At 37.7% G+C, this 14921-nt stretch overlaps 1 protein-coding gene across 8 annotated transcripts in view; it reads left to right on the top strand.

Annotated features, from left to right (window-relative positions):
- SIK3 (SIK family kinase 3) overlaps positions 1–14921 on the top strand; it is a 235311-nt gene that overhangs the window by 172485 nt on the left and 47905 nt on the right. For all 8 annotated transcript variants that reach the window (XM_076002538.1, XM_076002535.1, XM_076002537.1 and 5 more), the window contains 2 exons: positions 8766–8890; positions 9437–9560. In XM_076002538.1, the coding sequence (XP_075858653.1) occupies positions 8766–8890; positions 9437–9560 (249 nt within the window). The remainder of the gene's footprint in view (positions 1–8765; positions 8891–9436; positions 9561–14921) is intronic.

Raw genomic sequence — 14921 nt, 5'->3', positions numbered from 1 at the left:
TTCTTTTTTCTTTTGTTTAGTTAAAATATTATGTATACACACAGAAAATGTTCCTTAAGCATATACATACATGATAGTGAATCACCTGTGTAGTTGTTATACCACTTAGGATCAAAAAACAGAACATTTCATCAGCCCAGTTCTATACCCCTCAGCATAACTCATCCCTCTCCCAAGAGGTAAAAAGTGTCTTGACTTTTATGTTGATTACCTCTGTGCTTTACTTTAGGTTTTTTTAAAAAAAGATAGTTTTACAACTGATATAATGCACTACTGAGGAGTTTTTCTCCAAATTCATACTATTTATATTGAATATAATGCACAATGGTTCTGTCCTTAAACAATGCAGTTTTGCTTGTTTTTGTACTATGTATGAATGGAATCATATTGATACATTATTTTGTGTCTTATTTCATGCAGCAGTCTGTGAAATTTATCCATGTTGTTTGTATAGCTGTGATTTATTCATTTTATTTCTATTAATATATAGTATCCCATGATATGAATATACCACAAGTTGTTTTTCCATTGCACCTATTGATGGATTTTTAGGTTGCTTTCAGTTTGGGGCTCTTATTAAATAGCTGCAATGAATATTCCTAAATGTTTATCCTGATATACTCTTAAATATTAATATGTATTCTTAAACATTTAAGAATATAAACCCAGGAATGAAATTGCTGGATCATATAGTTATGTCAGTTTTCAGTTTTCACTTGATAATGCCAAACTGATTCCCAGCAAGTGTGAGCATTCCACTTGTTCCATGTCCTCTCTGGTCCTTGGTGTTATTATACTCCTTAATTTTTGTCCCATCTGGCAAGTACATAATGGGTTATCTTGTGGTTTTAATTTTTCTCTTTAATAATAAAGTTGAGCCTCTTTTTGTGTCTATTGGCCTTTTTGGGGTCAGTTATCTTCTTAATTAAGTCTTTTGCCCATTTTTCTAATGGATTTTCTGTCTATCTTACTGATTTATGGATTTTTGTTTCTTTTTGATAGTCTGGATCCAAGTTCTGTGTTTTTTATGTTACAGATATCTTTCATTACTTTGTGATGAAAGATATCATTTCATTCTCTTTAAATGTCTTTCAGTGAATACACACTTTAATTTTAATGTAACCAAATTTACTGCTTTTCTCTTTATGATTAGTGCTTTTTGTTTTTTTGTTTAAGAAATCCTTCCATTCCCCAAAGACCATAAAGATATTCTCCATTATTTCTTTTTTGTAAGACCTTTATAGTTTTACATCAGGGCTGTAATCCACCTGGAATTGATTTTGGGATATAATGTGAAGTAGGTGTCCTATTTAATTTTTTTCCATGTGGATAACCAGTTGTTCCTGGGAAGTTTTTTGAAAAATTTATCCTTTTCCCACTGATTTACAGTGTCTACCATTCTTTTCTATGTGTCGTTTTTAAAGAAACTTGAAAACGCAGAGTGTTCCATAAGGCCTATATGTCTTTGGGAATTACATAAACAGAGCAACGGGTTGACAATAATAAAATGTAGACTGTAATAACTATGGAATTTGTAAGTTATAATAAAATAATTATGGATATACATTTACTTAAATACAAACCTACACGTAGTGCTGAAGGCACAGTGTGGGCATGGACTTGGAGGGCACTGAGAACTGGCATTATAGGCTGGATCTGGCTTATTAATTTATTTTTACTTTTATACTTGAGCATGTTACTTAATTCCTGAACCTCTGTTTCTCAAGCATAAAACAAAAATCATGCTCATCTCAATGAGGTAATAAATGCAAGATACTATAGCACAGCACAAGACAGAGAGTCCTTTAAAAATGTCTATTTACTTTATTCCATATAATTCAAAGGGCAGCACAAATGGGAAGATTGCTGCATTGAGAGAGATGAGTTAAGGACAACTCAGTCTAGGTCTTCCCAGGAAACCCAGCTCCCTCCAGGGTTCTTTCCACTCAACTCCATGGCCAAGGTGCCATAATAATCCATTTATTATTAATATTATTATCCATTCTAAGTACTCTGAATGAATTTACTAATTTAGGCTTATTATTTATTGGTTATCATCAAACTTGGTAAGAAATGCCTTATTTTATTCATAGCATGACATTCTAGATTATTTAGAATGAATCGGATTATGTTTGTAGTCTATTCCTTAGAGTTAGCCTGTCTTTAAAACAAATAAACATAAATTCCTTGCGGGAAATGATAACCATTTCTAATCCAGAGTAAATGCCATCATTGTTTCCCCCCAAATAAAAGTTGCATAATACGTAGAGGACATTATATGGATGCTGTAAGCTACCTTTCTCTTCTGTGAAATGCTTTTCACCTCTCTTAGTTTCCTTTTTATAATGATTTTTCTGACTTTCTTACTTTAACCACCCTTTCTCTCTCCTTTTTGCTATATCGTCTTTTTATTCTTTTACCTATGGACTAGGAAGTACCTTATAGGTATTTCCTAAGCCTTAATTCTTGTCCATCCCTTTTCTCTACTTATTCTTTAAAAAATATTTTATCCATTTATTACTACAACTCAATTCCTCAGAACATCACCACTTGAATTTCTGGTCACCTTCTCTAACTCAGGACATGAAAAAGTAATGTTTTTTTTATTCTGAAACCAACTTTTTTAAGTCTGTCATTTACCCAGATACTTCAGGGCCATATTCTCTACTTTTCCTTCTTTTTCGTCTCATGTATTCTGTTTGTTACTAAGTAATGTCTGCTCTTTTCAAAATATTTTTCAAATCCTTTCTCTTATTTTAACTGCCCCAACATTATCACAGGCCTTCAACATTCACCTCACACCTAAGGTAATCTTGCTTCAGGTTTATTTTATACCATATCACCTGCCTGCTTCAAAAGTTCCAGCAGCTCCTCTTGCCTGTAAGAGGGTTCTCAGATGTCTTTAGAAAGGGTTATGTTTTGTTTGTTTCTTTACATTGACACTAAAAACATAAATGACAAAAGAAAATGTAGATAAATCAGACTTCATCAAAATTAAAAACACTTATACATCAAAGGACATGTCAAGAAACTGAAAAGACAGTTCACAGAATGGGAGAAAATATTTGCAACTCATACATCTAATAAATGACTTACATCTAGAATACATAAGGAAGGCTCACAACTCAATAATAGAAAGAAAACCCAACTAAAAAACGGACAAAAGATTTGAATAGGCATTTCTCCAAAGCAGATGTACAGATGGCTGATAAGCATATGAGAAGATGCTCAACATCATTAGCCATCAGGGAAATGTATCAAAACCAAAACCACAGTAATACACTGCTTTACACCCACTGGGATGGCTGTAATAACACTAATAAAAAAGACAGTACCTGTTGGCAAAGATATAGAGAAATCCGAACCCTTGTACATTACCAGTAGGGATGTATTAATAAAATGGTACAGATACTTTGGATGACAGTTTGGGCAGTTCCTTAAAAAGTTAGACATAGAGTTACCATATGACCCAGCAATATTTCTTATGTTTCTTATTCTTTATCTCAATATGGCTATGGGGGGAAAAAGCCAACGTAAATGAAAGCAGTTTGTGAGTAGAACAGTAGTGAGAGTGTGTCACAAACCAAAGGTTACAATTAATTCATAATCAAATTCTTTGTACCTGAAGTCTAATAAAAATTTTTAGTTTGGGGCAAAAAAGAAGAAAAGAAAAGAAAGAAAACAATGGCCCAGAGGATAAAGCCTGAGGTCCTCATTCTGACATTTAAAGCTGTATTTTATCTGCCTGGATGCTCCTATGCACTCTTTACTTCTTGCCACCTGTCTCTACAAACCCTTTATCATACCCAGGGCAGTCTCTTTATTGTCCCTTGAACTTAACAAGTTAATTCTAAGTGTTCTTCCTTGCTTATGCTCTTTCCCAACTACATTCAGGAAACCCTCTCTACCTCCCCTCTGCTTCTTCAGATCCTGGCCATTCTCCAAGTCTTTCCCTAGGATCTTTTATGTCTTTGGTTCTTTGTTAGGAACTAACACATTGCTGTACTCACTGGAAGGGTTCCATAAATAGATGTTCAATAAATGATCGAAGGAAATGGAGGAACTTATTTAGAGACTTATAAAAGAGACATTAACAATAAGAAGCTTTAGTAAACAATGAAAGACGTTATGACTAAGACCAGCTCTAGAGCCAAAATAAGATGCAGAAGTTCATTGAATGGAAACAGTATTCTAGGTTCAAGTCACAGATCAAACTTAAGCTCTAATGCTTGCCTTTACCTGCTTCTTTGGCATTTCAGATGTGAGCCAGTAAAACCTCTTCCTCAGTTTTCTTTTTTTTTTTTTAACTCATGGCTTTAATTTTTGTTATGAGAATTTTCTCTTTCAGTTGCGTGATCTTTCAGTTTTTTCAGTTGTCAGTGTGTAGGTAACTAAAAACAGCAAAAATCTTACTAATTCTGTTCCTCGTCTGTCTGTTCTCCACCTACCCCATCCCACCTCCACTTCCTACCATACAGCCCAGCATTTCCCTGTACTTGCCTAAACTGCCAACAAAACCAAAAATAGACTAGTTTGAGTTTTAACTGCTTTTATTTTTTCCTTGCAATTCTCTTAAAATATGTAGCAAAATGTCCCCAAAGGCAAGCAGCTAAGAGAATAAAGAAGGAGGTATTCTCTCCATCTCGGTTATTCAGTCCCTGAAGTGTTGATTGGAAGGAACTGAACTTTCAAAATGAGTTCTAGATTTAGTATATGTTAATAACTTCAGGTTTTTCCCACATGGATAATTTAAATTTTCATAAAATAAAGTTATGTTCTACCTGAATGCACTTGAGCAAGTCAGAATTTTACCATATAAGATGCTTAGTAATAGTTAATATTGATGTGAGATACTTGTAAAGAGCCACTGATAGGGAAGATAAGACAGTAATGTGCTTTCAATGAGACCGACAATTTTTAATAATATTGGAAAGGGAGGGTAGGTCAGACTCTGTTAGGTTTGGTACATTAAAGAAAGAGTTGGAATACTCTAGTCTCATTAACTGGAGGAACCTGCCTATCATGGGGAAAAAAATGTGTCATTGGAGGCAGGGAGTAAGACATTTTGCTCGAATGTGCAAAATCTTAGAGTTAAGAATAATACTTGAAATGATTATAGGAGACCCCTTGACAGGTTCCCAAGATGAGAGGATTGTGCTTGGTATATTAGAGGAGGAAATAAGAGCAAGCCAGTAGGGTTTTTTTGTTATTGTTGAATCTTACTGAAATCTTGCGTTTGGTCATTGGATCTAACTTTTGAAGCCAGCTCTTGGCTATAACATGCTGTGGAAGCAGGTGCTTCCCCAGATGTGGCTGTCTCTAGTTGTCAGGTCCTAATCATATCATTCATCCTTGCACACTCATTTCTAATATAAAAACCTAATAGCAGTCTGATCCTGTAGCCATCACAGAAGCTGGTTCCCTTTGATATTGTTTTCTTTGTAAAGACTTCCTGTTTGGTAGATCTAATAAATAAGCTCATGCTATTAAGTTTGTGCCTGCCCCTCCCTGGTAGAGTAACAGGATGGAAAGGTTACTATTTGTATATAGAGCATTCGTGGTTGAAAATGAGAAATTTATCTATTTTAAACTGCTTAGGAGAAAATTTAAAATCAGCTGGCTTAAATTCATTGCTTAGCCTGTTGCATTCTCCATTCAAAACACATAAAAAAAAATACCTCTTGATTCTCTCTTGTAGACTTTGCTATTTAATCACATCAATGTCAGAATCTCCCATCCAAGTACTGACCAGGCCCGGCCCTGCTTAGCTTCCGAGATCAGACAAGATCAAGTGCGTTCAGGGTGGTATGGCCGTAGACATCAATGTCAGAATCTATCAGCTCTGACAGAATCATTTGCATTTATCCTCTGTGCTGTGGAGAAGAGGAAGGCTAATCATCAAAAAGGACCTGGTGAAAGTTTGGCACACCAATAAAAAAAATTAAGGGTCTTCTTTCTACATAATTCTCATAGATATCTACTTTGCTGAATCTCACTTGTTCAGATTTTTAGCAACCTATCCCCACTCTTTCAAGAAAAATCTTAACAGTGTTAAGTGCATGCTGACTTTAAGTTGTAAATTAAAGTTACTATGTTTTAAAAGTTGTAGACAAGTTGGTAGAGCTTTAAAATGCAGTTTCATTCAATAGTCAACATTTATTAAGTGCCCTCTATGTTTCAACACTGTTACATACTGTGAAAGAGTCAGAGAAGCATAAGGTGTCAAGGAACTAGAGAGAGAGGGTAGATTTGTACAAAAGAGAGATAAGGTGTTTTTCAGGAGCTAGAAAAATAGGTTTTACATATATATAATCTCTCTATATATACACACACATACACATATGTATGCAAATAATAAAGTAAAGGGAAAATACAAATGGAGTACAGAGAAGGTAGGGGATATTTCTTATAGGGGCTCCAGTAAGACTTCACAGAAGAGGTATTATTTATTTCCATTAATGAATGAGAATATTTGTTTTCTCATAGAAGTAGCTATAATGGTGCTAATTGTGGTCTTGACCTCAAAGCCTCATTAAGTTAATTTTAGAACCTTGGGAGGGATGGGTAGGACATAGAGGCTCTAGTAGCTGGCCAGCTGCCATTGTCAGTTTGAGAAGGCTCCCGTAGCCAGAAAATGATGAGAAGATTGGCCAGTGATTTTATTGCAATTTAATTTCGTGATCCTTTCTTGAGTCCCTGATACGTATTAAAAACACTGTGTGGAGACTAGGATAAATAAAACTACACCCCCCTCCCCATTTCTAACTAGTGCAGGGAATAAACACGTAATACGACTAAGTATAATATAAGGCAGAGTGGTAATGGGATGTAGAGGTATAAACAAAAAGCTGTGGAAGCACAGAGGAGGAAGCCATTGACATTGTGTCTTCTGGTGGAAATCAGTTAAGGCTTCATACAGGAAGTAATATTTGACTGGGCCTTGAAAATGAGTGGCATTTTAAAGATGGAAAAGAAAAAAAGGGCATGGCACAGAGAGGAAATAGCATAAGAAAGATATGTAAATACAGGATATGAATAGTAATGCTAGCATGTCCAGGGATAAATTGGAAAGGTGGGGTGGGACTGGGTTGTGAAAGACCTTAAATAACAATGCAAAGAGATTAAGATTATCCTGTAAGTAGACAGGAGCCAGCAAATGTTTTTGAGCAAGGAGGTAACAGGATCTGATTTCTATAGTATTCACTGTGCTATATGAGTGGATGGCTTAGAGGGAAATGAAATAGATGTAGGTAGTAAAAGATAGCATCAGTCTAGGCCAGAGATGATAGGAGTATGAATTTAGAAGGAGGAGATGGATTCGAGACACACTTAGAGAGTAGAAGCAGTAAGAGTTTTATTACCAGCTTGAAATGGGGAATGAGAAGGAGAAAGGAATTAAAGATGGCTCCAGTGTTTCTAGTAACAGAGATGGTGATGCCATTAATGAAGATGAGAACATCACTGGAAGCGCAGATTTGACTTTGGAAAATAGTAGGTTTTAGGTGTTTCTTCCCAAGCAAGTATTGGAAGTTCATGCAGGAACTTGAGTGGTACCTGGCATGTACGGGGTGGCATGTATCTATAGTCCCAGCTACTCGGTAGGCTGAATTGGGAGGATTGCTTAAGCTCAGGAATTCAAGGCTGTAGTGTGCTCTCATCACGCCTGTGAATAGGCACTAATCTCCTGCCTGGGCAACATAGTGAGATGCCATAATTTAAAAAAGAGTGGTATCAGGGCCAGAGAAATAAATATGGGAAATTATCCCCAAAGAAATCATAGTGGAAATGGTGGGACCACAAGAGTTACCTCTAAGAAAATATAGAGCAAGGAGAGGCAGTCAAAATCGGCAGATGCCTAGTAAAAAACCTTCTGTGGTAGGTAGAAAAAAGGAAAGCAAATAGCAAAAGGAGACAGAGTTGTCAACAAGAGAGTAAAACTAGGAAAAAGAGGAAAGAGTTTCAGAGAGTAGGATGTACTTAGCATTTTCAGATGCTGTGATTACAGGGAGTATGGTATGCCTAGGGCATAAGAGATTTCTAGTCTGTCTTACAGGCTGTGCATAAATAAAAACATTTATATGCCAGTGGCTCTCTATCCTTTGGCCTGCCATCCTTGCTCATTTTCTTAGTTTTCTTCCCCAAGACTCACCACTCCTACCTCCCATCTGCTCCCTCTTAAAACAGTAAGAGGGGCAGAAAAGAAGGGGGGAAAGTTCAAGCACAGAGTTGAATTTAAAATGTAAACATTCTTGGTTAAATTTGTAAATAAGTTGCTTATTCTTCATTTTGAATAAGCTACCTTAATGATGAAAATGTTACTTTATCTAATTTTAAGTATCATAAATGTATTTGTCATAAGAAGTAAAAATAATATGAAACTTTTGGGTCCAGTTGAGTAGTCTTACCTGGATATACTGATTCTAATGTGGTCTTGACATCAGTCATCCAATTTCATTTTTGTTTTTAAAGGAACAAATACCATTTGCCTCACTCTGCCTAGGTTTATGAAGGAGTAGTGCTGTTTTTGCTGACATAAACCATGTTTACTTTTAGTTAACCAGATATCTTTTGCATTCTAACTCATCTATATCTCTGTTTTGCTATTTTTTTTTTAAAGTTTAAGTGGCTGGCTATGTAGTTTCTAAATATTCTCTTTTTACATTTAATATTATAACTAAATGATTTGGAACCTTTACCCTAATGACTAGAAACTAGTGTTTGCTGGGTTATAAGATAACATGAATTGTGTCCATTTACCTTTCTAGATTTTGGCTTCAGTAACCTCTTCACTCCTGGGCAGCTGCTGAAGACCTGGTGTGGCAGCCCTCCTTACGCTGCACCTGAACTCTTTGAAGGAAAGGAATATGATGGGCCCAAGGTGGACATCTGGGTAAGTAACGGCCTCCTCTTAACCCCATGGCATTGGTTACCCTTGATTGATGACAGCTGTCCTTCTCCTGGAGGACACGTAATGCTGCATGTGAATTGAGATCATGATCACTGTTCTTTCAAGTCCTAATTCTTTGTGTAAAGTCTTTCCTCCAGCACTTATCTTACGGGCCAAGCCACAAGTTTCAAACTACCCCTTTGCATCTGCAAAAGAACTCCCAAGTGTCAGCTTGGATGGGTGCCCTTTCCAAGAACGAAGATTCCTGTTGTTGCCACTTGCCTTACCCTAGAGAATGAATACTGAGAAAAATTTGGGATGTTACCCCAAATTAATGTCTGGAAGCAAAGAAAAGGCGTTAACTATTCTAAAGATGATTGGCCTTGGCAATGCTCCATATTATTTCTCATTAACAAAAAGAAGAAAAAATGTGTTCCATAATCTTGTGCATGACTCACCATCATCTGTATGAAGATCTGTGTGCATTAGCACACTATGATGGCCTCCTGTGTTTCCTCTAATTGTGTGTGCTTTCTGTTTGGCATGCAGAGCCTTGGAGTTGTCCTCTATGTGCTTGTGTGCGGGGCCCTGCCATTTGATGGGAGCACCCTGCAGAATCTGCGGGCCCGGGTGCTGAGTGGAAAGTTCCGCATCCCATTTTTTATGTCTACAGGTAAGGGATTTGCCAAGACACAGCTATGACTGGGTTCATGGAAAGCGAGACATGCTAAGTTATCCCAGGAATGTAGTGATGGAGTATAAATAGGCCACTTAACCTTTCTTAGCTTCAGTTTGCTGACCTGGCGCCACCAGGAGGAAGGTTCTGTAGGAATAGAGTATACAGGCTTTTAGCCTTAGATAGCTCTATGTGGGTTTGAATTCGGGCCCTGCATATTTCTGCATCTGAGCTTTAGTTTCCTCATCTACAAATTGGCTGAGAGTTTTGTGAGGGCTATTACTATAGGAATTAAATTAAATAATGTATGTAAAGAGTTAATAGGCCCATCACATAGCAGCAATGCAATAAATGTTTCTGTTTTACTTCCATTCTGCCCCCCACACACACCATTTTTCAGGATAATATTTCCATTTACTGGGGCCCCCTTCTGATGTGGTTTTAAATGCCAAGGATAAAGGAGGCTTTGCATCTTAGTCTTGCTACTTCATCTCCTAATTCTATGACATTTATCCTCCAGACTCCAATAATACAAAATTTTTAAATGAGTGGGCAGTAGGGTAGATAGATCTTGAAAAAAATTTAACACTGAAAATAGATCCTAATACCCAGAATCTACAGTATTTCATCACCATTTATTTGTATACAAGAAGAGAACATTTTAGAGACAATGCCGAAAGTAGTTTATTTAGTTTTGCTTCATCATCTATTTTCATTTTAAGGGAGAAAATAGATCTACTGGGTTAGCGACAAAGATGAAGCACATAGGTGTTGCATTTTAGATAAAGTAGTGAAACTTGGACTAGATTTAACTTTAAGTCTCCTTCGAATTGATAACTTGATTGTACATCAGATAGTGCTAAATGCTGTGAGAAAAATAAAAGGGGGGGGTTGGTTTAAGATGGTTTAACATCTACTGAGAAACTGGCCTTGCAACAAAGCTTGAGAGAAGGTGAGGGTGTTAGCTGTGCAGGTGGTGGAAGAGCGTTTCTGGCAGAGGGAACAGAAGTGCAAAGGCCACAGAAAGGACACATGCTTGAGTGTTTAAGGAACAGGAAGGAGGCCTGTGTGCTTGAAAAGAAGGAGTGATGGGAGAAAAGAGATGAGGTCAGAGAGGTGAGAGGGAGCTTAATTTTAGGGCCCAGTTGATGTAAATACTTTAATTTTTACTCTGTGTGAAATGTGAAGGTTTAGAGGGTTGTGACAGAGGAATGGCGTGATCTGACTTTTGTTTTTTTTCCAAATTTTATTATGAAAACTTTCAAACATACAAAAAGTTGAAAGAATTTTACAGTGACTTTTGTTTAAAAAAGATCACTTTGGCTGCTATGTTGTCAGTAGGTTGAAAGGTGCAAGGGCTGAAGGAGGGAGACTGGTTAGTAGGAAGCTTTTGCAAAAGTCTGGGTGAGAGATGTTGGTAGCTAGTTCCCAGACTGGGGTGTAGAGGTAGAGATGGTAAGAAGTGGTCAGGTTTAAGAGATGCTGCATACTATGTAGCCAGCACTGTTCAAAGCATTTTACAAACATGAACTCATTTAATTATTATAACAACCCAGTGAGATACATAAGATTATCACCCCCATTTTACTGGTGATAAAACTGAATCCAGAAGAGGTTAATTAGGCACATTCTCCAAATAACACAGCTATTAATACTAAGTGGCTAAACCAGAAATTGAACCCAGGCAGTCTGGCTCCAACAACATTTAGTGTTGGATTTGAGGTGAAAGAAAGAGAATAATTAAAGGTGAATTCCAGAGTCCTGGCATGAGCAACTGCAATGGTGGATTTACTTCTAACTGATATAGCGATGACTGGGAAAGAATATTTACATTTTGGAGAGATGTTTTAGACATGTCAAGTTTGAGGGGCCCATTAGACATGTAAGTTGAGATACTGTATCGGTAGTTGAATTTAGGAGGGAGTTCTGGGCTAAGGGTGTACAGTTGGGAAGCGTCAGTGTACAGATAATATTTAAAGCTATGAGATGAGATCACTATTTAGGCATTGATTGCTTGCAGAGAAGAGAAAAGGTCCAAGGATGAAGCTGTGGAACATTACCAGTATTTAGAGATGAGGAAGTTGACGAGGGATGGTAGGAATGGTGAGGTAAGCCAGAGTCTGCTGTCCTAGAAGACAGGTGAAGAAAGTGTGCCAAGGAGGGGAGTGAGGAACTGTGGGGAGTGCTGCTGCTAAGTCAAGTGAGGGGACTGGGAACTGAATGTTGGATTTAGAAATGTGGAGATCATTAATGATTTGGAAGTGTACTTTTGGTGGAGGGGCAGAAACAAAAGCCTAAAGCATATGGCTACGACAGAAAAGGAATACAAGGAAAATGGAGAAAGGAAGTAGACATAACTCTTCCCAATTTTGCTATAAAAGGAAGTAAAAGTGGTCTGATATTGCTCTGGCCAGGGTCGCCAGTGATCTCATCATTTATCAACTGCATATCCTCAGACTTTATCTTAATGACTGCCCACCACTAGTTAGCACTTCACCACTCCTTTTTTCTTTTAATTGAATTTATATTTTAGAGCAGTTTTAGGTTCACAGCAAAATTGAGTGGGAGGTACAGAGTGTCCATGTGCCTTACGCCTCTCCCCGCACCCCTTCACCCTACCCCCTAACACAAGATTCCGCTGCTGTCAACATCCCCCACCAGAGTGGTCCATTTGTTGCAATCACTGGCCTCTGGTGACACATCATTATAACCCAAAGTCCATAGTTTACACTAGGGTTCTCTCTCAGTGTTGTACATTCTATGGGTTTTGGCAAATGTATAATGACATGTATCCATCATCGTAGTATCATACAGGATAGTTTCACTGTCCCAAAGGCCCTCTATGCTCTGCCTGTTTATCCCTCCCGCCCCCCCCCCCAACCACTGATCCTTTTACTGTCTCCATAACCAGAATGTCATATTGTTGGAAACATACATTCAGTATGTAGCCTTTTTACATTGGCTTTTTTCACTTAGTAATATGCAATAAGGTTCCTCCATGTCTTTTCATGGCTTGATAGCCCATTTCTTTTTAGCACTGAATAATATTTCATTGTTTAGATGAAATACAGTTTATCCTTTCGCCTGCTGATGGACATCTTGGTTGCTTCCAAGTTTTGACAGTTATGAATAAAGCTACTGTAACATAAATTTTCAACTCATTTGGGTATGGATCAAGGAACATGATTGCTGGACTGTATGGGAAGAGAATGTTTAATTTTGTGAGAAACTGCCAAACTGTCTTCCAAAGTGGCTGTATCATTTGGCATTCCCACCATCAATAAGTGAGAGTTACCATTGCCATCCTCAACAGCACTTGATGTTGTCAGTGTTTTGGATTTTGGCCACTCTAATAGGTGTGTAGTGGTATCTCGTTGTTTTAATTTGGAATTCTCTAATGATATGATGATGAGCATAGATTCATATGCTAATTTGCTTGCCATCTGTATGTCTTTGGTGAGGTGTCCTCAGGTCTTTTGCACATTTTTTAATTTTAGGTTGTTCGTTTTCTCATTGTTGAGTCACTCATTACTTTTTGAAATGCTTCTCATTGCTTCTGAGACACACATTCTCCAGTTTTCTGCCTGTCCTCTGGGAGCATCTTCCCATTCTTCTCTGCTAGATTTCTTTATCTCTGTCCATCCTTTACATCTTTTCTTCTTTATACCATCTTTCTTGAGCCATCTTACTTACTGCCGTGGCTTAATTGATACTGTGAAGATCAGTTCTTAATTAACTTTTTGACTTGGATCTCTCCTCTGGGATCCAGGGCTATACATCCAATCATTTGCTACCCATTGTCTTCACTTTCATGTCTTGAAGTCACATCAATGGAAACATTTTCAGAAATGAACTTAACTCCTCCCTTCCTACATTTGCTGTATTCTGTCTTCTCTGATAGTATTACTATCTGACCAAGGCAGGAACAAGTCTTGGTTCCTCCTTTTCTCTCACCGTTGCCACAGCTGACTGGTTACCAAATCCTGTAGCCACTTCTACAGGCCATACTATCATCCGCTCTTGCCTAGATTAAACAATAGCCAATTGTATGCATTCCTGGCTCCAGTCTTTTACCTTTCTAATCCATTCTCCACTTTGCTGCTTGAGTAATATTTCCAAAACACAAATATAAAAACAAACAAAACATACCCCACACACACACACTTACACAAATTTGATCATATCATTTTCCAGCCTAAAACTTTTCAATGGTTTCCATTTCCTCTAAGGTAAGGTTTATTCCTTAATGTGGCTAAAACACTAATTTTCAAACATTTTTTACTATGACCATAATAAAAAATACATTTTATGCTGTGACTCAAACACACACATATGCATACAACTGAACAGAAGACTCTTAAAAAAGCAAAACTTACCTTTAATATGTGCAGTGTGCTCCAGTATATTCTATTCCATTTAAAAATGTTAATTATAACTTACTAAATTGATCTCTGACTGCTTGAAAAACAATGGCATAGAAATACCTTTATAACTTGGCTTCTGCCTATCTTATCAGCCCCAGCTCGCATTCTACAACCAGTCATCTTAATTTTCTTCTAGTTCCCCGAACAAGTCATGTTTTCTAGAGTAATTCCCACTACTCAGAATACTTCTTCCTCCTCTACACCCCACATTCCAGTATTCTAGAATTTAGAATAAGAAATTATATGGGGTAGAAAAAAGAATCTAGATAATTTCTACTCATTCTTCAGGTCTCTGAACTTTCTCATATCATGGTACTTGAATCAGACTTTATATTGTAATTACTTCTTTCATTGTGTATCTGGAATGTAGTAAGACTTAGTAAATAGTAAATCTCTGCCAGAATCCTGTTTAATCACTCCCTCTAGTCCCAGTGGCTTTCATTTATATTTAGAATAAAATTTAAGGAGTCATTATCTCTGGTCCCCAAACCATGGGCCACAGTATTGGTCCATGGCCTATTAGGGACCCAGATGCAGAACTCCCCCCCTCCCCCCATCCCTACCCCTTTCTGAACTTGTGCAGGTTGCCCCCCCACCTCCGTGTGCACAGCAGGAGGTGAGCGGCAGGCCAGCAAAGGCTTCATCTGTGTCATCTACATTTACAGCTGCTCCCCATTGCCACTGCTCATATCACTGCCTGTGCTCCGTCTCTCCAAACCCCCGCCCCCTGCCCCAGCATCTGTCAAAAAATTGTCTTCCTTGAAACCGGTCCCTGGTGTCAAAAACACTGGAGACCTCTGATTATTATTATAGCCTACAAGGCACAACTGCCCTTGCCCCCTCTTTGATCTTATTTCCTATTACACTTCACCCAGGTTTTGAGCCCTAGTCACAGAGGCAGCCCTTGCTGTTTCTCAGCCTTACTAATTAAGCA

The sequence above is a fragment of the Microcebus murinus genome, chromosome 4 (genome assembly GCF_040939455.1).
Source record: "Microcebus murinus isolate Inina chromosome 4, M.murinus_Inina_mat1.0, whole genome shotgun sequence".
In the NCBI taxonomy this organism is placed as follows: Eukaryota; Metazoa; Chordata; class Mammalia; order Primates; family Cheirogaleidae; genus Microcebus; species Microcebus murinus.
This window is presented reverse-complemented; position numbering and strand designations above follow the sequence as displayed.